The following is a 21,304-nucleotide window of genomic DNA, read 5'->3' as shown; positions in this document are numbered from 1 at the left end:
ACCAGCAACAGTCTGAGCATGCCAACAGGCCATTGATCTGAGGAAATAAACTAAAAGATGTCTTTGATTAGCCCAGTATTTTGGGTTGCCTATTTTAACCAAGCACAGATTGCAACCCACAGAAAAAAGTTGTGAAAACTGACAGTAAAACAAAAAATCAGAGAGAGAGAGAGAGGAAGCAAAGGGGTTTTGCAGAAAACAGCAGCTGGAAGTAAAGCAGTGCCCAAAAAAAAAAAAAAAAAAAAAGGCAAGAAATAGAAGAAATGCTGGATGAATAAGAATTACTGTCCAGAACAAAAAATAACAGTTTTACAGAAAACTCAGATGAATCCCACAGGCTAATGCAAGTACAAGCTATAGAGCAAATTATCAGATGCAAGAATTGCAAAGGCAATTGTAAAATATTTAACAGCACATTTTCTTTAAAAAAAGAAAAAAATCAAGAGAACGAATGAAAAAAGTTAAAATTACACAAAATAAAAGCACAAAACATGTTTCCAAATACTTTTTCTGACTGATATAATAAAATTTGAGTGATGAAAAATGTGACATGAGGGCTATAACATGAGATATATTTGTTTTACACTTATGTATATTTGCAAAATGAACACATAAGACTTTTATCTTCGCTTAAAAGCCCATTGTGCTGATGAATCCCAGGTCCCCTACCCACTGTGATCCTGTAAAAAATGATGACAGCAGTTAATATCTTAGCTCTGCTGGCACTGTCATTACTACTGGCATTATGTCTCCAAGGTTTTTATGCATCCCTACAATACTTACATTTCTTTTTAACCTTCAAGTACAGTTTAAGACTGCATCATCTGCCAAAATCAGGTTCTGAAGCTCCTCATAGATCTCCTCATGTGAGCTCTATGTATGAATGAGCCAGTTTACTCAAAGGTAAGTGGTATCTTTTAAGGAGACTTACTGTGAGTGGAGATGCATCGCTATTTCTCACTGTCAGCCTGAAAAGAGCTTATTTGTATCAAGGATACAAATAAGATGCAAAGTGGTTTTCGTTGACAGCAAAAAGCTAAACCTGTGTGCCTCACGTTAAAAATGCAAAGCACATTTTAGAGTGCACTGGGTACTTAAAAAAAAAAAGAAAAAAAAGAAAAAAAAATCATTTTCCCAGGGCATTTTACACAAATTTAGTCTAGAATAATGCTATATGTCAGAGACAGCCATGCTTTTGCAGCTGAATTTTAATGCTGCTTTTTCTTTCTTCTGTCTCACCCTACCGGGGCCATTCTCTTTTGAAAACTACTTCTCTCTTACAGATTGCTGCTGCTACCTTGTCACACCCCCTCCTGCCTCCATCTGCCACTGCCTCCTCATGGGCCATCACTTCTCACTGACTTCAGCCTGGGGAAGAGAAAAAAACCCCAAAGGAGCTGTACTTTGCATCCTACCTCTAATAATGCCATACCTCTTCAGACAGAAACAGGGATACGTGCACATCTAAAAGAGTGTCTCTAAATAAAATGAGTCAAACACAGTTCAGGATTACTCTCTCTACACAGATGAAGGAGGGTGAAAAAGCAAGATTTCCTTATGGTTCTCCTGTAGATCCCAGATGCCATGGTAGGGAACAAAAAGGCTCCTGCAATTTTCAATAGCCCTCTGTCACAACTGGCACCCTGCCAGCCTGTGCCAGACACCGGCTGCTGAGCCCACTGGGGATGCAGTGCTGGAGCAGAAAGGCCCAAGGAAACTGAAAATGGAGAAAAGGCCATCAGGGCTGGAGACAAGGAGCGAGACAGGGTCAGTACAGAAACAGATATTCAGGGCAATGGGTCAGGGGCAAAGTGGAGATGGGGAAAGAAGGTAAGATCTGGAAGCACTGCTATGCACTTTGCTTTCTCCCAGTGCAGGCTCTCCAGCCCTTCCATTCATTTCCCATATCTCACTTTTAACTCCTTAAAGGGTTGTTTTACAGCAGCCATAGTGACTTCCTTTTGGGTTGCATTTCACTGATGAAATTCCTCAAAACTTTTGCTTCCTCCAAATCCCACTTTGCTTCCCAGTCTCTACTATATAGCAGCATCACAAGGGAGAAAACGTCATCTTGTTCCTGAAAGGTTTCAATGACTGAAAACATCGTACATGGAACTATGGAGGAGAGAAAAAAAAAACAACCAAAAAACAAAACAAAAACAAAACAAAACAAGAAAAAAACAAAAACAAAAACAAAAACAACCCAAGAAAACACCAACTTCGTTAGAACTGTCCTTTCTCAAAATGTCAAAATGCAGCAAGAAATCTCCTGGAGAAAACTATCCCTCATATACTCCACTTTATATACTCCACTACCAGCTCACTGGACTGCTGTCCAGACAGGGCTCTGAAAACACATATGTTCCCTGGAAAATACATGAAAACTTAAAATGAAAGCAAGGTAATACACTTTTCTTACAACTTCTGATAAAAACTTTAAATTATTCAGACCAAAATTTATTTGCAAGTAACTAAAAAGGCATTCAAATCCAGAGTTGCAGCACACTATGCTCTTGCTCCCTTCTTCAAGTTTTATCCCTGCTTACATATAGCCAGTCCCCTGCTGCTGTACATGCACACCAGGCTCACAGTCTGCTCTCTGCTCACATGGAGAAGGCTGCCCTGGAACACGGCGTACTCCCAGAGGCATTACGATAATCTCATTTAAGGCACGGAACGCTGGGGCCGTGCTCTGCACCAGGCAAGAATTTCTGTAGCAAGGCAGAGGGAGCAGCAGGCATTTTGTCGCCCTGAAAAGGCAAGGCTGTCCTGTTCCGACAGCCGCTGCCTGCAGCTATCTCCTTCTTACCCTTTTAATTTGCTATGTGCGTGTAACCACAGCGGCAAAAAGTGTTCTTCCTCATGTTTCTAACCAGAATTAGAGGCAGAGGTACAGCCATGTTGTCTCCATCCCAGCTACCCACATCCAGCAGAGAGTGAGAAGCACCCTGATGGATGGGACTACCGTGAGTAGGTAGGCTCAGTTTCCAAAGGTTTGCTTCTAAATAACTGTGCCATTTACCTGCTCTCTTTGCTGAGGCAGCAGAACATGGGATATGCACTTCTTACAGAGGCTGAGCTCACTTCTGGCATACAATAAATCAAACTGAACAAGCACCAAGGCATCAAATTGTAAATTGAACCAGCTGAGCCAGAGCACCTTTTTGTACTCCTAACAAACCTCTGTACTGGAAGCAGCCCAACAGACAGAGAAAACTAAACTCTTACAACAGAACACCAGAATCAAAAAAAACACACACAAGAAAAATGTAAGAATTGCAGTTCAACAATCATCGGTCTATTCCCATTGCAAAATAGGTCCAGGATGGCTGCAGTAGAACAAGAGACATATGAGGACACATGCTTCACCTCAAGACTATTTTCTCATTAGTACACAATATTTCAATTTCATTTAAGATCCTTGTTTCGTGCTTTTATGGCACCAGATCATTTGATTAATCTGGAATTAGTCTAAAATAACTTCCTCTGAAATACTCTTCAATGTAATGTTTTACCTCTTGATTAAACACTGTTCAGTAAAGAACTTGATACATGGCATCACTGAGCATGCTGTACTAGAAATCTGGTTAAAATAATTAAGGAGTTTTTTTATTATGTCAGTTTCAGAAAACTTGAAAGGATCCCAAAGTCAAAAATTAAAGTACGTGCATTAGATTGTTGGGTTGGCCTGCTCTTGTCCACCAAATGCAAACTAAGGCACCTGTATAGAAACCATGTTTTTCTGGCTGTGCAACCCCAGAAAACTGCTCTTTCCCATTTCCCCCAGCCTGCTCACACTCCACAAGCAAGACACAGTTATTCCACAGGATCTTTCCTCTTCTCATGTTCTGGATGTTATGCTTTGCTCTTTGAGGAGACACCTTTGCATCAGATCCTGGATGAACTAATTGTTTCCTGCGGGAAGGGATATGTTAAATATTTGCCCCAAGACTAGGATGGCAGTGACCGAAAGAGGAGGCTCCTGAAGCCCACCCTCTGACCCACGGCTGGAGAGCAGTGCTCATCACTCACAGGCAGAAGTCAGGACAAACAAAGGGCTGTTTGTACAGCATCTCCCATCAGCCCTCCCTCCCTCTTCTCATCCCCGCTAGCTCTAGCTCTCTCTGGGTACATCTAAAAAGATACAGCTGCCAAGAAAGTGGAAAGGAGTGAACCAGAAGATAAAGGTACGTTCTGCTCCTGAAATTATCCTTGTCTACCTGTTCCTTCTAATTCCAGAGTACAGAATTAGAAATACATATGGGAACATGCAGAAGAAGATTTGGGAGAAGCTGTTATATTGCAGGCAAGAGGTACCATTCAAGATAGTTGCATGGCTGGGATCCAGATCAAAATAAATCTTTTACTATCTTGCTTTTCTTCAAAGCTGGATACTACATATGAACATCTGAAGTCACTAAATATACTATACTGCCTTCCAGTGCTCAATATAATATGGAGAGAGGTGTCTTCACAATGAATTGCTGTCTTAAAGAAAACTAATTGGGGTTTCATGAGAACTCAGTTTCTGGAAAGAATCATGGTATTGATGACAATTACAAAGCAGTAATTCACAGAATTCGTCCTCAGTGGAATAGCTGCTGTCCTTACAGTGTACCAACTGTTCAAGCAAAATAGATTTAACTATTTTTTTTAAAGGAAAAAAGTTCTTCACAATATTATCGGTCATGCAGTTCTTGTGTAATGATTTTTTAGTAATGGTCTAATAAACCTAGCTATCAAGCACTAACACACCTAAATACAAAATACTCAGCATCTTACAGTTGTTTGTGAAAGGCAAACTTGACAAATAAATAAACACTAAAATATATTTCATCTTGAATAAATGAAACAATTTTAATATGTATATATGCTTTTTAAGTGCAACTTGTTAACCTGGCACATGCCACTGGACAAACTGGAAAAGAACATACACCAAAAGTGTACCAATTAATGTATTTCTTGTTTTCAACATTAGGCAACTAGAAATACAGCCTACTTAAGGGGAAAAGAAGGATATATTTAATGAAGGATTGATATTTTTAATGGTTGATATTAAATGAAGGATTGATATTTTAATGGTTGACCAACCTAAAAATATTTCTATTTTCCCAACCACTCAGGATCTCTAGAAGTGCTGAAATACACATTTTGTGCCATTTCTCAGTTTGCTGTTTCTGACACCTGATCTACTACTGATACTGTGTGACCTTTAAAGGACATCACTTCTCATGAACTATTACTCTGCTGTTCTTGGACAAGGAGGCTGAGACGTGGGGTTTTCTCTTCAGTCTGATTACCTCTGCATCTAGCGGATCCAAAGACTAGGTGGTGCCAAATTGCCTGGCAAGATAATTCAAACACTCTCAGCTGAACAAGCAGAGACAGCACTAATTCCTGACTCATTATGCATATTCCCAAACTAACCATTTTCCTTTAGGAAAAGCTCCAAACTATTTCAAAGCACTTGTATTCCCAGGTGCATTTGGTGTTAAACCTTACTTACACCACATCAAAATAATCAAAATAATTAACTGAAAAGAACTTACGCAAATGCAAGGAGCTAATTTTCAGTATTTTTAGATGGCTTTACTCCTGCTAGAATTCGAAATGATAAAATCTTGATAGAGCAAGCTGGTCAGGCTTAGCATGGCTGGCACTGCTATCTTTTCAGAAGGCTTTATAGAATACAGAACTGTAAGAGGATGCTTGCTGGCAATGAATGAGTCTTTGAGCCACATTAGCGATTGGATTTGTTCATCGTATTTTCCTGACTTGTTTTATGAGAAAAGCCTATCTTCTGTGCTATGCAACAGCAGACAATACTTTTGACACTCATTTTGAAATAAACATGCACATACTAGCTCTGTTCTTTACCCAGGCAATCAGTGACAGTCCAACATCTGTTCAACTGCGCTGAGGAAAAAAAGTTGCAGCAGTTTGTCAGACAGAGATGCTGCATCTGAAAGGTCTGCATCGATCCTGTGCAGAGAGCTGATGAAACACTTCAGCTCCTTGGCAATCTTTCATCTGCAAATAGGGACTGTTCTCCCCCAGGAAAGAAATACCTGTTTGAAGAAAGGTCTTTTGACAAAAAAAGTTTCTGTTTGGTTACGATCTGGAAAAAAAAAAAACAAACCAAACCAAAAAAAAAAACCAGAGGAAATATTTAAGTAGAAACAAAATTATCATTTTTTTTTTTTCCAAATAATAACAATGTTTATCATTGGTAAGATGCATAACTGGTCAGATGAGCTGTCTATCCATGTCTCCAGCATGTTGACTTTGCTAATATTGATTTTGGCACCCACCCATAGAAACCCTCCTGATGACACACTACATCAATATCCTATTATTTTTATTAAATGGCAAGTAGTGAGTTACAGAATCACCTTAAAAACTGTAGGTCGTGATATTTGAATCTAACAATTTGACAGTGTATAGAGAATGCACTATTTTCAGGATGAATGTGCCTATTTTCCAGGAAGTGAATTCCTACAAATTTTGAGGAGGTAGGCAGAGTCAAATGAGCATTTTGGTTGAACTCCTGGTAGGGAAAGATCACCTGAATTCTTAGAAATTAAAAAAAAGTTCACAAGAGCAAAGTGTCATGAATGCCTCATCCTCAGTAGAAGAGCACAGAATAATCCAGTCACAGGAAACAAAGGTATAAACCCCCTGCTTCCTAATCTTCTCTTTCATGGAAATTTTCTTCCATTAAATACTTAAATAATTAAGCCCAACTTTGAACAGATTAAATTGTACTCCCTGATACTGGCATTTATCTAGGTATATTATCAACAAATTTTTTCTCTTTAAGCATTAGACTTCTCTGAGCAGAACCCTCATAACTAAGTGTTTATACTCCTACAAAATAAAACCATGAATATAATAATACAGATTCTACACTCAAGTCTAAAAAACACTAGGCAATGTTTACTTTATTTGAGTAGTAGTTTTGAGGTCTAAAACTAATAAAGACAATATGTTATTCAATACTGCACTCTGAGGTAATTAAAAATAGATCCCCAAGGCTCTATTACTAGTAGTTTATAGGAGTCTTCTACTCAAAGGTTCTCATACAAGTTAATGGAAACGAAAAGGAATTATTCAATGAATTTTGCTTCGACAACAGAAGCCAAAATAATACAGAAGAGCTTATTCTCACTTCCCTCATGTTCTTTAATATATTGGCTACTTTTTAATGTTTTATTTCGCTACTGATGTTCAAAAAAACCCAAGTTTAAGTATAAAAATAAATAACCAAAAAGCTTTGAGATGTTGTATTTTATCCCTAATATGAATCTAAATTTCCAGATTTTCTTACATGGCATTTTATTCATTGGCTGAAGAAATGGAAGATAAGATAGCTATAGTGGCAAGAAAAATACCTGAGAAAAATGACTAAAAAATGCTGTCGATTTATATATTTAAAATTTTACTGTTTGTTTTTCAAGGGTAATCTCAAGATTTTTACAAAGTAATTCATACTATAGTCACATCTACAGCTGGCATACCTCATTTTTTTCCTTATATAGATAATAGCTCTACCATCTTAACTTCACCTTTGATAGTCTTTCATTAGATATTGTCTTACACCTTGTTATTTTTGGGTTAGCCCATTCTAATCTTCAGCCCCACAATGAAGACCAGGGCTGGCCCATAACATCGTGTCAGGGTATCAATTCCAGAGTGCCAACAAGATGAAGGACAGCAAAGTCTTCCTTAAGTCTTACACAAGAAAAATAATGAGTACACAGGGAGAGTGCTGGGCAGAGCTGGTCATTCTTTATTCTCATTTTCAGAGCAGAATTCCTATTTAAATTCAGTTAAGATAACAGATCCATTTTGTTTGAGCATGAAGAAAGATAAAAAACCCACTCTCCTCATACCAGTAAAAACTCAGCTGAAACATTGTTTAAAAGCCTAATTTAAAAGTGAATGCAAATTCAAGGATCCAAAGCTTTGTGGCATGGTCAGACTGTGCAAAGCAGCACAGTACAGCAGAGCTCAACAATGGAAAGCCTAGTGGCCAGCAGGAGAGTTTTGCAAGGGATAATTTATCCCATCTTTTAAAAAGCCAGTTAAACCATAACAACCTCCAGTAGCAAGACTCAACTAAGCAGTCTGCAGTACTAAAAAACCCAATAAGGAAGATTCTCCCTAATGCTGTATCATACCAGAGCCCAGGATGTGGCAGCAGTGCAGACAGCTTCAGCTTCCTAGGCTGCTTAATGCCTCAGTTTCTCACACAGCCCATGACACGGGATTCAATCAGCAAGCAGTTTTTCCACAACGTTGATGGGGAAGGATACTATTTATTTTATGTGAGCGACTCTTGTTTTGACAGGTAAAGTGGCCAGGGAGGCAAGGACACACAGCCAGACATTTCCCTCTGGTTTGGTAGCAATCAATACAATCACTTATATCACCAAAAAAGCACGGCCAGCTCAAAGCAATTTTCTCAAGGTGAGAGGCCAAAGAAACAACAAAATTGCCAGCATCAGAAGCCTCAATTCTCAATGAAAGGATTCCCAAGGTTGTACAGAAAGTAATGAATATCACTTTCGATGCAATATTATTTACCTCCTAGGAGAAAACACTCTCCAGCACTCAGGCTCAAATGACCACAACTACACAGGAAAGAAAAATGCAAGGCAGAAAGCAAATCAGGGAAAGAGCTCTGTTCAGCAGCAATACCTGTGTCACGTACCTTGTTTCTCTTTAGCACCCTGCTGTGGGAAGCTTGGCAAAAATGAAGATGGCCTCGGTGCTGCTGCTGCTGCTGAGCACCCTCCTGGGTACCCCCGCGGCGCCTTCCCAGCGCCCTTCTTGTTACAAGAGGGCCCTCAAGGACCACAGCTGTCACACCATCCCCGAAGGCAAGGAGAACCTCCGATACATTGATGATGGTCTGCAAGATCACTTTTGGGAAGGGAAGGGCTGTGAGGTGGTCTGTTACTGCAACTTGAATGAATTGCTCTGCTGCCCAAAGTAAGATCACACTCATTTCACGTAAACTCGTATAGTTCTTCACAACTGCCCATTATATTTCCATCATTTTGCAGTTTCCATACACAGAAAAAGCTATAATTTTAAAGCAATTCCTCACTTCAGATGGTTTGAAATTATATCAAGATATAGCCAATTTTCTGTTACTGTCAGTTTTGAAGATATTTTTTTCAGGGGCTCACCTAGGACTTGCTTAGCAAGTCTATTGCTGTCCTATTAACAGGGACTTCAGCATTTGAATCACCCAACTTTTGACTCCTCTCTTTGATCCAAACTAAGAATAACTACATCAAACACTTATTCACAGCATTTTACAATGAAGTTTTCAGGATCCATTTGATTTCTGTTCCACAGAAGAGAACTGTATTGCTATTCTAAAGTGCATGCACATATGTCAGTTGAACAAGTAATTCTGTAAAAATAGCTGTTAAAAGCAGAAAAAGCAAAGGAGAGGCACAGGGGTTCACACATACTTGTATAAGGCAAGGCAAAGATTGAGCCCAAGAACACCAACACCTCCCTGGTTTGCTCTCACTCCTGACAAAATTGAACAGTGAAGTTGTCACTGAACATGGGGTTTTTGTTGTTGTTACACAGAAAGAACAAAACTGAGTTAAATAAACACCATCAGCCCATACTGGTTTTAGGTAATAAAAAGTATTAAGATGTATTATTTCGTTCAGCTTTTCAGAAATATCTTTTCTTCAGTAAATTTAGATTAAAAATACCAACAGTTCAAAACTTACTAATACTTCAGAGGCACCAAAATGTGATGGTATTATATAGGCAAGCAAAAATTATTTTTCATATGTGCTCCTCTTAACAGTCATTTCTCAAGTCCCCTAAAATCCAATAAAGGCAACTTTTCAGCACTCCTGTAGGGGACTGAAGTCGAACCAAGTGGGAAAGACTTCTAAAGCTAAAAATCTCACATTCAAACTGAGAGCAGGATATAAGTAAGATTTTCATCTTTTGCTTTCCCTAAAACCAGATATGGTGTCCTCACCCTGAAGCACACTTTGGGTCTCTAGCTTCAACCTTTGAGCAGCGTAGTAAAGCCTCTTCCTTTGATACCAATACAGAAGAAAATACTCCTTCCATCATCCTGAGGTACGCAAGACCTGCTTTGCATCTGTGCTCTCAGGACAAACTGCACTAAAACAGTATGTGTGCACATGCCAAAGTCCTTTATTTTGATAACATAACCTATTTGGTAAGCTTATTTTCTCAAAGTTAAAATACCAGGGTGGAGTTCTGCAACCCGGTCAGCCAGTGAAGGTTTGGTCATTGCTCCCACAGCAGGCTAGCAGAGGTAGAAATGCAGTATCTTCATCCAGATCTGCAGTTGCATTTGCATTGCTGGAAGGACATCCCACAAACACAGTAATCCCACATACATCATGATACATGTTAAAAAATACCCACAGCAGGAAATGCGTGTCGTATTAAAGCTCAGATAAACCAATGATCTAATTGTTTAAATATGTGATCCTATCTTTCAGGGATATTTTCTTTGGACCAAAGATATCTTTTGTGATCCCCTGCAACAGTCAATGATTCAAGTCTGGAAGTGAAGATAACAGACATCATTCTATGATCGTGTAATAATGTTTTCAAGGGTAAAACAAAACTACCACCAACAAAGAAAACTTATTTCCTAATCACAAGCCACTGCCTCACTTTACACTGTAGAAATAATTTCCTTTCTATACCTTTATGGAATATCAAATACATAAGAAGTATTCTTTTCAAATCTGGTAGCTGACCTAATTTCCATAAAGCCATTTCCATGGTTTAACAGACTGTACCCTAATATTGCATACCCCAGCAAAAAGCATAACTCTTCTTACTCAGCACAATATCCTTAGTTAGTCTGGACAAAGAGATGTCAAGCCTAAGCCTTCATGTTGTTAGGAACATGACTCTCAGAGCAACTTATGGCAGTGCAGCTTCCTATTCCATTACTGCCGTCACACTTTGTCATTTTAAGCTGAAGCCACTCAGTCCCTGGCACTTCTGAAGAGAGGCTCCCATGTTCTGTTTAGGCATCTTAAATACATGCACATACAAAAGGCCTGTATTTCCATATTTGAAAGTATTTCACCGGAATTAAAAAAATAGTAAAAATTGACATTAATAGTACTAAAGCACACTTGGGTCTTATGTCTAACTGGTCACCTGCCTTGACGATACAATCTTTAAACCCTTAAATTGCTTAATCATAGCACTGAACATTTAAAAACATTAGAACAACTGATTTTTTTATTCAAGCTCTCTTTGAAATACAGTACTCCAAAGTAAGTTAAAATGCTGGCTTTTTTAGGCTAGCCCTGTAAGGCAATAGCTACAGAAAACACAGAGATAATAATCTTAATATTTAAGAGGTATTGTGATCTATGAGATAGATACAAAGAGACATAAATTTTGGACCATTTCTCTGTTTTACAGCAATCTGTATCGGCAGGTGTTGAGAGGAGGCCACATAATTTTAAGCAGAATCACCTGAGCAAGTCAGGCTTGCAGGCAGCAAGCCTGACTTGCTGCTTTACACGTATAAACTCTTTAGCTATCAAGTCAGTCACATGGAAAGTGCGCAGGACTCCAGGAACTGCGCAGTCTTCTCTACTCAAAAAATGCACTGTTCACCTAATAATCTTACACATTGGCCCAAACTGCTACTACCAGTTTACCACGCTTACTTCATGTGCCAGTATGAAATACCACCGTGACTATTGTTCTTCTTGTTAGTAAACACGGGTTGGATACTGGGGGAGAGGGTGATTATACACAGCCAATAATAAATGTTTCAAGCAAATCTGTGTGTGTGCTATTTTTGCCCTACTGACTGTTAAACAGTTTGTGTCACCAGGCTTTTTAAGCCTCGTTTGTATAATTATTCAAGCAGATTAGAGTAATTTGGGCTTCCTACCAAATAATCAGCTGATAGTAAAATAAAACCCATAAATCTGGCAACCCAGTGAAAATATCCAGTCAGTGCTCTGCAGGAAAAAAACCCATTGTATGTGCTCTTGTGTAAAGTCCTCTATAAGCTTCTAGGGTATGTAAACTTCTGTTGCTTGTGCCATCTAATTTCTACAAGAATCATGTTGCATATGCCTGGCATTCACAGCTTTGCAAAACAGCTGTAGCAAAAAAAAAAGTTAAGGCAGATACAATGTTGGGTATTAAAGTTGGTGGCTTTCAGTTAAATTTCTTCCAAGACTTCTGGAAAATCCACAATCCACTGGAGCAAAACTTTGCCACTTGCCACATGCAACAAGATACAGCCACTTAAGTTACTACTTTAAAGTTACTACTTTCCATAGAAACTTGCTTTTGTTTGTTTCCCCACTCTCCTTCCCTCACACAACTTCGTCTACAGGTCCTGCCAGGCCTAGGTGAGAACATTCAACCCTGTCATGCACTCAGAAAAGAACTCTTTATCCTTTGTATGTCCTATCCATGACTAGGTTCCCTGGCTTTTTATGCAATTTGCACTTTGAAGGTAAGAATATTGAATGTGTGCAAAGGACATTTAGTAAACAAACTGACAGTCCCTGTAGTGAAATGGCCATGAAAACGTATCTTCAAAGGAACACCAATTTTAGCAGTCACTAGCTAGATATCACTGTCTTGAACTTAGGCCAGCACTGAAGAACTGTATTGTGGAAATACATAAAGCAGTACAAGTGAAAGAAATCATACCACTGAGAGATACTGGGAAAGCAGCCCCTTTGAGGTTAGGGCTTATCATCATTCAGTTCTATGCAAGCATCACAGGTCAAAAGAAGCAAAGTGAAGCATCTTAGTAGTAGTGATGCCAACAGAGTAGGAATTAAAAAAAAAACCGAAAAAGATTAACATCAAGCAGATTACATCACAGACATACTGCTTCCTCATTTTTCCCAAATTAAGAAAAAGCTTATAGACATGTGATAAGGTTGGGAATTGCAATGAATGCTAACGGAACAATCTGAAGCCATGTCCTCCTCAGCTTTAAGATGAAAACTATTTTCCCTCAGCTTTTTATTCATCCTATGTGCACAGCTTTAAGCAGAAAGAAATCATATTCCAACACACCACACATTTAGACTGGCACAATAGTTGACAATACAAGAAGTCATTCATAGTATCATCTTCAACATCAGAGTTTTCTAAGACAATCAAGTAAAAGCCTAAGTATTGCTGGATATTATTCTCCTTAAGTTACCCTAAGTTTGGGTTCATTGAGAGGGGGTTCTTCCTTTTAAACGGGCCTGAGCTAATCCATGCAATGAAAAATAAACAGTGTGCCTGTCAGAAGAGGCTGCATTGACCCCACACAGGCTTGACTCATTCTCCAATTTAAGTCCCTAGCAGCAGTCCATGCAGACGAATGGAGAAGTCAGCAGGTAAAGGATTTCTTACTGAGTTGAAGTCAGCACAGTAAGCTGCAGCAGTCTCTTCATCTGTACTTACAGCTTTGAAATTTGAGAGCTGCATTTTTTTTCCATTTTAATATAGGAGCAGGAAGGCCTCAGTGATTGGAAGCATGTATCTCAGCAATGACAAAATGAATAAATAAATCATAAAACCCTCCAATTCTTGTTTCCAAAGGGAAAAAAAAAAATGTTACTCAGCTATTTCTGCCCAGCTAAGAACAGAACTGGGCACTTAAAGCCTTTTACCTTAGGAAAAAGAACCTATTGCCAAGTCAGCTACAGCTTTTTTTTTAAAGGCATTGCATCATGAGCACTTGAGGTACATTTATAAATATATCCTTGGCACGTTTTAATTGAAAAATATTTTAATATTATTATATAGTTCATCAAAGCTTAACTATTAGGTATAATTATCACAGAATCACAGAATATGCTGTCAGGATTGAGTCCAACTCACTAAAATTACAGACACACCCATTTGAGCAACAATATCAGTGATATTTATTTAAAATACTTTTGCTGAGGAAATTTGTTTCATAAGAGATGGTTTTCAAACAAATCAGCAAGGTTATGAAAAATAAAACAGACAAACTCTCTCAGGAGAAAAAGTTACAAAGAAAGCTTTTGCATATCAACAAAACCTCAGTCTTTTCATTTGCAGCCTGAGTCTCAGTCCCAATCTTTTCTGCCTAATGAATCCCACTATCCATCTTTAGATCTGGTTTATTCTTGTCATTCTTCACTGAGTAGATGAAGTATGTTAAGGTGTCCTTTTCATTCACTGGAATTGTCCTAAAGTGGCAGCCAATTATCTATAAAGGAAGAATGCAAGAAAATTAAATAATCACTCTTACATGCAAAACCTGAAGATTCATATTTAAATGTACTACATTAACTGATTAAGAAGCTTACAAAAAAGGAAATTTTGCCTCTCTTCAGAAGTCTTCAGTAGTCATAGAAAGGTAAACAGGAACTATTTTACTGATAACTGTGAACTAAATGTAGCAGATTGTACCCCTAATTTCCGAAGTAAAAAGTTGAGAATTTTTTCAAGGGGAAAAACCCTCAAAGCTATCAGAACAATCATGGGACTATCATTACATTTGTTTAGTTAGAGCTTGAACGTAACAGGCAGGTAATGACTACAGAATATCAACAGTGACAGCACAATTATGAGAGGCTACTGCTCTCCATTCAACTTGGGAGGTGGTGTCTGCATCAAATCACATACAGAAACATTTAACACAACACAAGAATTACCAGAGAACTATAATTGAACATTCAGCTCTTCAAAACAAAGCTATCAATGAAAATTCACCATGCTGTAATCATTGAAATATAAGAATCTGTAAGCAGCTCTTCAATCACTTGTCATTTCAGCAGCCTTTCCCTTTCTCAAAATGAACACCAGCTTTAAAAGAAAGTTGCAAAATATTGTAATTGAATTTGTTCTCTGGCTTTTTGCCAGACTGGTAGATTAAAAGGATGAAGTGAAAAACATGGGACTGCTCACTTAAGCACCACAGGATCTAAGAATAAATGTTCAGCCTAACTAAAAAGTTAAGCTTTCTAAACTCTCCCCCAAAAGCATTCACAGAGAAGCAGTCTGACACAGTAATGTGAAGTGAATTTTCAGTAACAGCTAGAGCAGTGTCTATGGTATGTTAGGACAGATTACAAGGAATCAAATGTACTGTATATTAAGGGAAGCTCTGTGGCTATGGCTTGCTGCAGGTCAGTCAAATCAAGCATGTGGCAGAAGCAGCTTTGCCCACGCTCACCATGCAGCATTGGAATAACCTAGCACAAGTATCATAGGACACATACCTAAAGCAGAACCTGCGAAACACCAGTTTTGCAGAACAAAAACTGCTTGTGTTTTATCAATTCACAGTCCTTCTAATTCAAGAGCTAACCTACATATCAGCAAATGGAAGACTGATTTTGCATTCTTACACTTAGTGGCAGCAGGACTATTCTTTTACAGTTCAGCCTTGTGATCACCCAAACCTTTAAGAGCCTTGTTTTTAATCCACACAGATTAAGGAGAGATGAAAACAGTGTCTGCACTTAAATACAGCTGAATGTATCACTGCACAAAAGTGAAAAATCAGTAGCTATACCTTCCTGTTAAGATCACCAGCTCTTCCACTTATTTACATCAATATGCTGTGACTGCACCTTTGCAACACTAAAGAATTCCTTTAAATTTGCACTCATGCGAAGCAAAGATGCTAACATACAGCTGTACTGACATGCAGCTTCAGCACTTTTGGAAACAGTAAATTCCATATAATTCCCGTTCTCTGACAGCAAATTCCAGTGGTTTTAACAGAATTAATTATCAATAGAAGCATGTTTTTCCAGGTTTCTGTACTTTACATATACAGAAACCTATATTTGCAGTAACTAGCTGTTTAAAGCAAAGTCTGAACCTCCCCAGAACTGACACCTCTCAGTTTCTAGTTCTTTTCAGCAGGACATTTCAGGTGAAGCTGTGATTGATCCACAGAGAGAATAAATCCATGATTCTATGATATTCAGGGGCGTGAAGATCATCTTACTGTTCCAGCTCAACACTGTGTTTACAAGCAGCACACAGTTGTTTTGGAAGTTAAGAGACCCTCCTCTGGAAAGAGCTTTTACTTTTCATTTACTTGGCTCAGGAGCTGTGGCCAATGAAGGAAGCTAGATAAGCAGCTCCCTTTTGTTCTCCTAAAATCCAGATTATATAGGCACTTTATGCAAGGATCACCGTGTAAAGAAAACGACATGCCACAGCAAGTTGCATTTTCTATTATGGGAAACACTCATACATACTTCAACAAGCTGTGCTTTGTTAAGTCCGGGTCTGGTCTGTAGCTTGAAGTGTCTTTTGTACCTTCGAAGTGTGTTTACTTGTAACTGATATAAATCAACCTAGAAGAAAAGAGGGGGAAGGGGAAGAAAACAATCTAATATAACTGAAAAAAAATCAGTCATTAATAGTTTGTCTCGCAAAAACATTTTGGAAACTCACAGATACGCAAGTGTAAACAGTCAGCTCAGCAGATGTCATTTTGACAAAAAACAAACCTTCCAGCAGACAAGAAAATAGCCCAGCTCAGTTTAAGAGTGTTTTGTTGTTACTGAGCATGCCTCTACCTCCCTTTAGCTGTGGACATTATTTTGAACTCACTACTGTACTTGCACCCATTCTGGATTTTTTGTTTGCTTCCCAGTTCCAGCACAATAACACCAAGCCCAATAGCAACTTTCATATAACATCTATAAAGATGCTGATCCAAAGGAGGTCCCTATACTATAATTTCAGCTGTTAAATCTTATGTGGATTACATACAAGAAACCATGCACCATGAAAGAGCACCTTATTAGAATTGGGACAGAGTCTAGAGAACAAGCATTCTTGGCTTGAGGTGAGAAAAGAAAACAACTGCTCTTGCTCTCCAAATGTATCCCTGCTACACAAGCAATATGCAGGAGTTATGTGCATGGGCATAAATGTCCAAAATTCTTTCTCAATGTCATTCAACAGTTGAGAGAATTACACAAAGTCCTCTCAGGGATACAAATACAGAGCCTTAATCCAGTACCCTGTCAGTTTTGAATCCTATGTACTCTGATCAGTCACTTCTCCCAGCAACAGCTTACCCTTCCCATCCTCCCTGACAACCTAAGAGAGCTTAATCAGATGACTGAGTGGGAGAGCAAGCTCAGAAAGCAGGCTGAATGAGAAATTCTATTAGGTCAGTTGCAATTACAATAGTCTTCTCCAAATTCACTGCATTAAAGATTGATGAAGGCATTAACTTTTGCTTTAATTTCATTTAACAGCCTCACTGCAGAACACTTAAAACAGCAGTGCTACTGCACACTTGGCAACCTGGCAACTTGAAGTGAGGCCACCTTGCATAATAAAGGATGGTATCCTTTGGTGTTTCTGAAGTTTACAAGGCATTAAATTACACTTCCCAAGCCACAGTGGGGAAGCCACCCTGGCAGCATCATGGAGGAACAGCAGCTTTTCTCCAAGCCCCAGAAGCTACCAGTACTGTAGGAGTTTCTTTTCCTCCTGTAGGAATCGTTTCCAACCTGTAAACATGGTCATGACTGAGATGGAGCAGGTGAGCCTTACAACTCTTCAGAAGACTGATACTTTTTTCCTTAGCAAACTGGGTAACAATTGAAAATAAAGGTGGTCAAGGGCAAACAAGTATCTAAGGCACACAGTAATTACAAGGAATGAACATACTGCCCTTGTCCAAACAGCCAGCTGACACTCCTCAAAAACAGTTCCCAGTTTTCTTTTTTGTAATAATACTGTTAAAAAAAAAAGCTTGTTTTCTTGTTCTGAAGATATCCATCAGTTGTGACATGTTTTATAATCCTGGCATAACAAAACAAAACAGGCTTCCAGGAGAGCTGCAATTACAGTGTCAGAGAGCTACCTGAAGTCACTCACAGCACTAGCTTTAGACACAACTTTCCAAGAAACAATCACAGATATTTAACAGACAGACAACACCACCCAGCATCAAACTACTTTCAATCTCCTAAAATCCTCTTAGCCAGAGCCTTCAGACTGGAGCCTTGTGCCTAAAGGCACAGATTCCTGCACAAAGTTTCCTCACTTGTTGTTATCTGCAGATGCTGACCATAAGGATGCCATTAAATTAACACTTACAGAGCAATTTCTGAAGAATGTTTTAGCAATCCCTCTCAGAAAGAGCCACGTAGGCATAACAGCCTCTGTTGAAAATTAACACACTGTGGAGCACCTGCTAAGCAACGTTGTAGCAAAAATAACCCAGAGCATGTGTAAAAAAAAAAAGAGAGCCTTATGTTCAAGACCGACCTATTACACTATGAAAAAGGTTGAATGCTTTAGTTCTCTTAATTTAACGGGTCAGATTTCACTGGTGTGCAGTGGAGAAAACAGGTTGAAAAGACACCATATTTCTCCACTCCTTCTTAGCAGAGCTTCCCAAATCCCAAATGGCTCTTCTCCCCACAGTGGGGCAGAAACAAAGCTACCATAATTAAACTCTCAGTCTTTAAAGTGACTAAGGCAATGGAGTCATTGCCAAGAATCATCTGCAACACATTTAGCACAAAAGGGACAGAGAAGCATTTATATCCCAAGCACTATGTGCAATTCCCTTCAGGTTGTCAGCTCCTGCAAAAGGTAAGAGTTCGATGGTATGTGGCAAAACATTAAGGAGGAGGAAAACAGTAGATTTCTCAGAGAAATCTGAAAACAGTAGATTTCTGAGAGAACCATCAGACACTTAAAAATAGAGACTCTTTTTCATTGTACTCTGCACCATTTAATCAGAAAACATGCCACAAAATTCAGTTAAATTCTGTTATATTAAAAACAGTGCAAATCAAGAATCATCTCTTTCCTACATGTAATGTAAAGCTGTACAAGTGGAAGAGTGGTGTTGGTGCAGACTCAGTGTCATTAAGAAGCTTAACGCAATAACTCGAAAAAAAAAAAAACCCAACTGTTTAGCTACCTCTGGAGCGTCGATATCTTGCACTGGTGAGTCACCATCATCATCGCTGCCTTTCCTCTTTCTTCTATTTCTCACACTCTGAATTAAATTTTTGTGGAAGTCACAAATGTACAGATGTCTTGCCTAGAAGAATAAAACGGCATCTTTCAATCAAACCCACGTACTGTATCTCCCCGACTAAAGTGCACGTAGACAGACAACCCTTAAGCACTCACAGCCACATTAACTGGGTTGAGGAAGCTTTTCTACTGCCTTCTAAATGGAGAGTGTGCTGCGCTGCAGCTCTGCCACCGGCTGGGCCCCGAGCTCGCTGAAATGCTGCAATCGGCCGATGCAGCAGTGCCAGGCTGTGGAGCCACGCAGCACAGCCCTCCCTCCTTCCCTCCCTCCGGCCGCGCATCGCACCGCGGGGGCCGGGCAGCACGCAAACAAAAAAACAAGCTTTCTCTGCAGGGCTAACGGCTCTCGTTTCCCCAGCTATATCCTCCCCTCCTTGTTTTACTTCCGCTACCCGGCATGGTCACGCAACACACTTATTTTTACTTTCTTTCTTTTTAACAAGTTTCCCTCTCGTTGGGCTCTGCACGCTTTGGGAGATCTGGGCGCTACCAGCCCGGAATCCCCAAGGCAGCGTGCTTTCAGGGCAAATGAGAGCCCGGGGCAGCGGGAGGCACCGGGCTGCAGAGCCGGGCTGGGGTCTCTCGGGGCGCACGCAGCCCCGGCCCGGGCGCGGGGCGCTCCCGCCGGCAGCTCCACGCTGTAGCCCGTCTTGCCCTTCCGCGGGACCCGGCGAGGGCGGGCGCTCTCCCGGCTCCCGGGCAGCCCACCCCGCTGGAAGGCGGCCGGCCCCCGCCCGGCCGTGCCGAGCCGCGCTGCGCGGGGCCCGATGGCTGCCGAGCGGAAGATAAAGCGGCACGGGAGACGTGCGGCGCTGCAACACGAGGCGGGGCGGCGAGCGCGGCCCTCGCCAGCAACACACACAAACTAGCGCGCCGGGAGCCATGCAGGCTCCTCTCCGGCGATCAGCGGCGCTTCCCGGCCACGCTTACCCCCGCTCCGGCTAAAGGGGGGCACACGCAGTCGATGCCCAGGCTCTTGGGGCTACAGGGGACCCCAGGAGCAGGCAGGAAAGGCGGGCGCTGCCCCCCGCCCGGAGGGACTTTCAGGCAGCGCTTCTGCCGCGCCAGCCAAACTCGGCCGTGCTACGGAAAAGAGGTGGGAAGGGGGAACGAACGCTTCCCCGGCGCCACACACCCCTCCTTCCCCACCAAACTTGATTAAAAGTCCCCAGCCAACTAAAACATAGATGCAGCGACCTACCGGCCGCTTTTGTCCGCCCGCCCCGCCGGCTGCCCTGGCGCGTCCTCCCCTCGCGGACTTACGCTCTTGTCCAGCTCGATCTTCACCTTCTTCTGTGAAATGCTCTTCTGGATACGCTTGCTGAAGCTGGCGTTGCCGGCGGCGCGGCCGCATCGCTCCCCCTCCTCCCGCAGGCAGCACAGCTGCCCGGCCCCGGGGCCGCCCGCGCACCCGCCGCCCGCCGAGCCTGCGGCGGCGGCGGCCGGACCCAGCCCCGGCGGCGCTGGCGGCGGCGGCACCTCCACCGCGGAGCCCGCACTGCCCACCACCGCCGCGGCGGCGGGCTCTGCCCCGCGCTGGGTCACCTCCTCGGGGGCGAAGCCGTTCATACCCGGCGCCACCGCCGCGGCCGGCGGGATCCCGCCCCGCACCAAACTTCTCCGGCGAGGCGCCGCGGCCCGGCGGGGGGCTCTCCCGCTCCCTGCCTGCCTCCCTTCAGCAGCGGCACCGGGGCGCAAGTCCGCCCTCGAGGGCAGTCAGCCCACGCGTCGCAGAAAGGACTCTCTCTGCCAGCAGCCGCCGGCCGAGCACCGTGACTACCGGAGCAGCGGCGGCAGAGCCCCGCGGGCCGCCCCACTTCCTCCTTCCCCCCCTGTCATGTGGAGACTCTTCAGCTGTTTCCTATGTAACAACAGCAACCTGCCGCCCCGCCCCGCCCGCCCGCCGCGCATGCCGGCTGCCGCGCGCGGGCCCACGGGAAGCGCAGTTCCTGCCCCGGCCGGCGCGGCCGCATCGCCCGGGGGACCGCGCGGCGGCGGGAGCGCGGCCGAGGCGTCGGCGGGGGCAGGATACGCTGCGGCAGCCGCTTCTTTTTCCCGCTCTCTCTTCCTCCCGTCTGGAGGCTGGGCCCGCTGCAAAGCGCCGTGCGTCAGCCTCTCTTTTCGCCCCTTCCCGCGCGTCCCCGGCGGCTCCGCCGTGGGATGTGCAAGGGCGGCCCCGGAGAGTGTCGCGGGTCGGAGCTGCCGCTGGCACGGCCGAGCGCGTACCCGCGCT

The 21,304-nt window shown here is 42.0% G+C and overlaps 2 protein-coding genes across 2 annotated transcripts; one reads left to right on the top strand and one right to left on the bottom strand.

Moving 5' to 3' along the window:
- Positions 1 to 4,079: 4,079 nt before the first annotated feature.
- SCRG1 (stimulator of chondrogenesis 1) lies at positions 4,080 to 11,799 on the top strand. The gene is made up of 3 exons (XM_053974866.1): positions 4,080 to 4,187; positions 8,729 to 8,994; positions 10,515 to 11,799. The coding sequence occupies exons 2-3, from the start codon at positions 8,756 to 8,758 to the stop codon at positions 10,567 to 10,569; spliced, it is 294 nt and encodes a 97-aa protein (XP_053830841.1). The 5' UTR covers positions 4,080 to 4,187; positions 8,729 to 8,755; the 3' UTR covers positions 10,570 to 11,799.
- Positions 11,789 to 20,925, bottom strand: SAP30 (Sin3A associated protein 30). The gene is made up of 4 exons (XM_053974865.1): positions 20,335 to 20,925; positions 18,953 to 19,075; positions 16,254 to 16,352; positions 11,789 to 14,245 (listed from the first exon to the last, which is right to left on the bottom strand). The coding sequence occupies exons 1-4, from the start codon at positions 20,638 to 20,640 to the stop codon at positions 14,123 to 14,125; spliced, it is 651 nt and encodes a 216-aa protein (XP_053830840.1). The 5' UTR covers positions 20,641 to 20,925; the 3' UTR covers positions 11,789 to 14,122.
- Between the last annotated feature and the right edge of the window lie 379 nt (positions 20,926 to 21,304).

The sequence above is a fragment of the Vidua macroura genome, chromosome 4 (genome assembly GCF_024509145.1).
Source record: "Vidua macroura isolate BioBank_ID:100142 chromosome 4, ASM2450914v1, whole genome shotgun sequence".
Classification (NCBI taxonomy): domain Eukaryota; kingdom Metazoa; phylum Chordata; class Aves; order Passeriformes; family Viduidae; genus Vidua; species Vidua macroura.
This window is presented reverse-complemented; position numbering and strand designations above follow the sequence as displayed.

Coding starts and splice junctions, on each gene's coding strand:
- SAP30 (XM_053974865.1), bottom strand. CDS start 20,640: ATGAACGGCTTCGCCCCCGAGGAGGTGACCCAGCGCGGGGCAGAGCCC. Junction 19,076..20,334: donor AGATCGAGCTGGACAAGAGC/GTAAGTCCGCGA, acceptor TTATTCTTCTAG/GCAAGACATCTGTACATTTG. Junction 16,353..18,952: donor AAGATATCGACGCTCCAGAG/GTAGCTAAACAG, acceptor CTTTTCTTCTAG/GTTGATTTATATCAGTTACA.
- SCRG1 (XM_053974866.1), top strand. CDS start 8,756: ATGAAGATGGCCTCGGTGCTGCTGCTGCTGCTGAGCACCCTCCTGGGT. Junction 8,995..10,514: donor GAATTGCTCTGCTGCCCAAA/GTAAGATCACAC, acceptor CCTATCTTTCAG/GGATATTTTCTTTGGACCAA.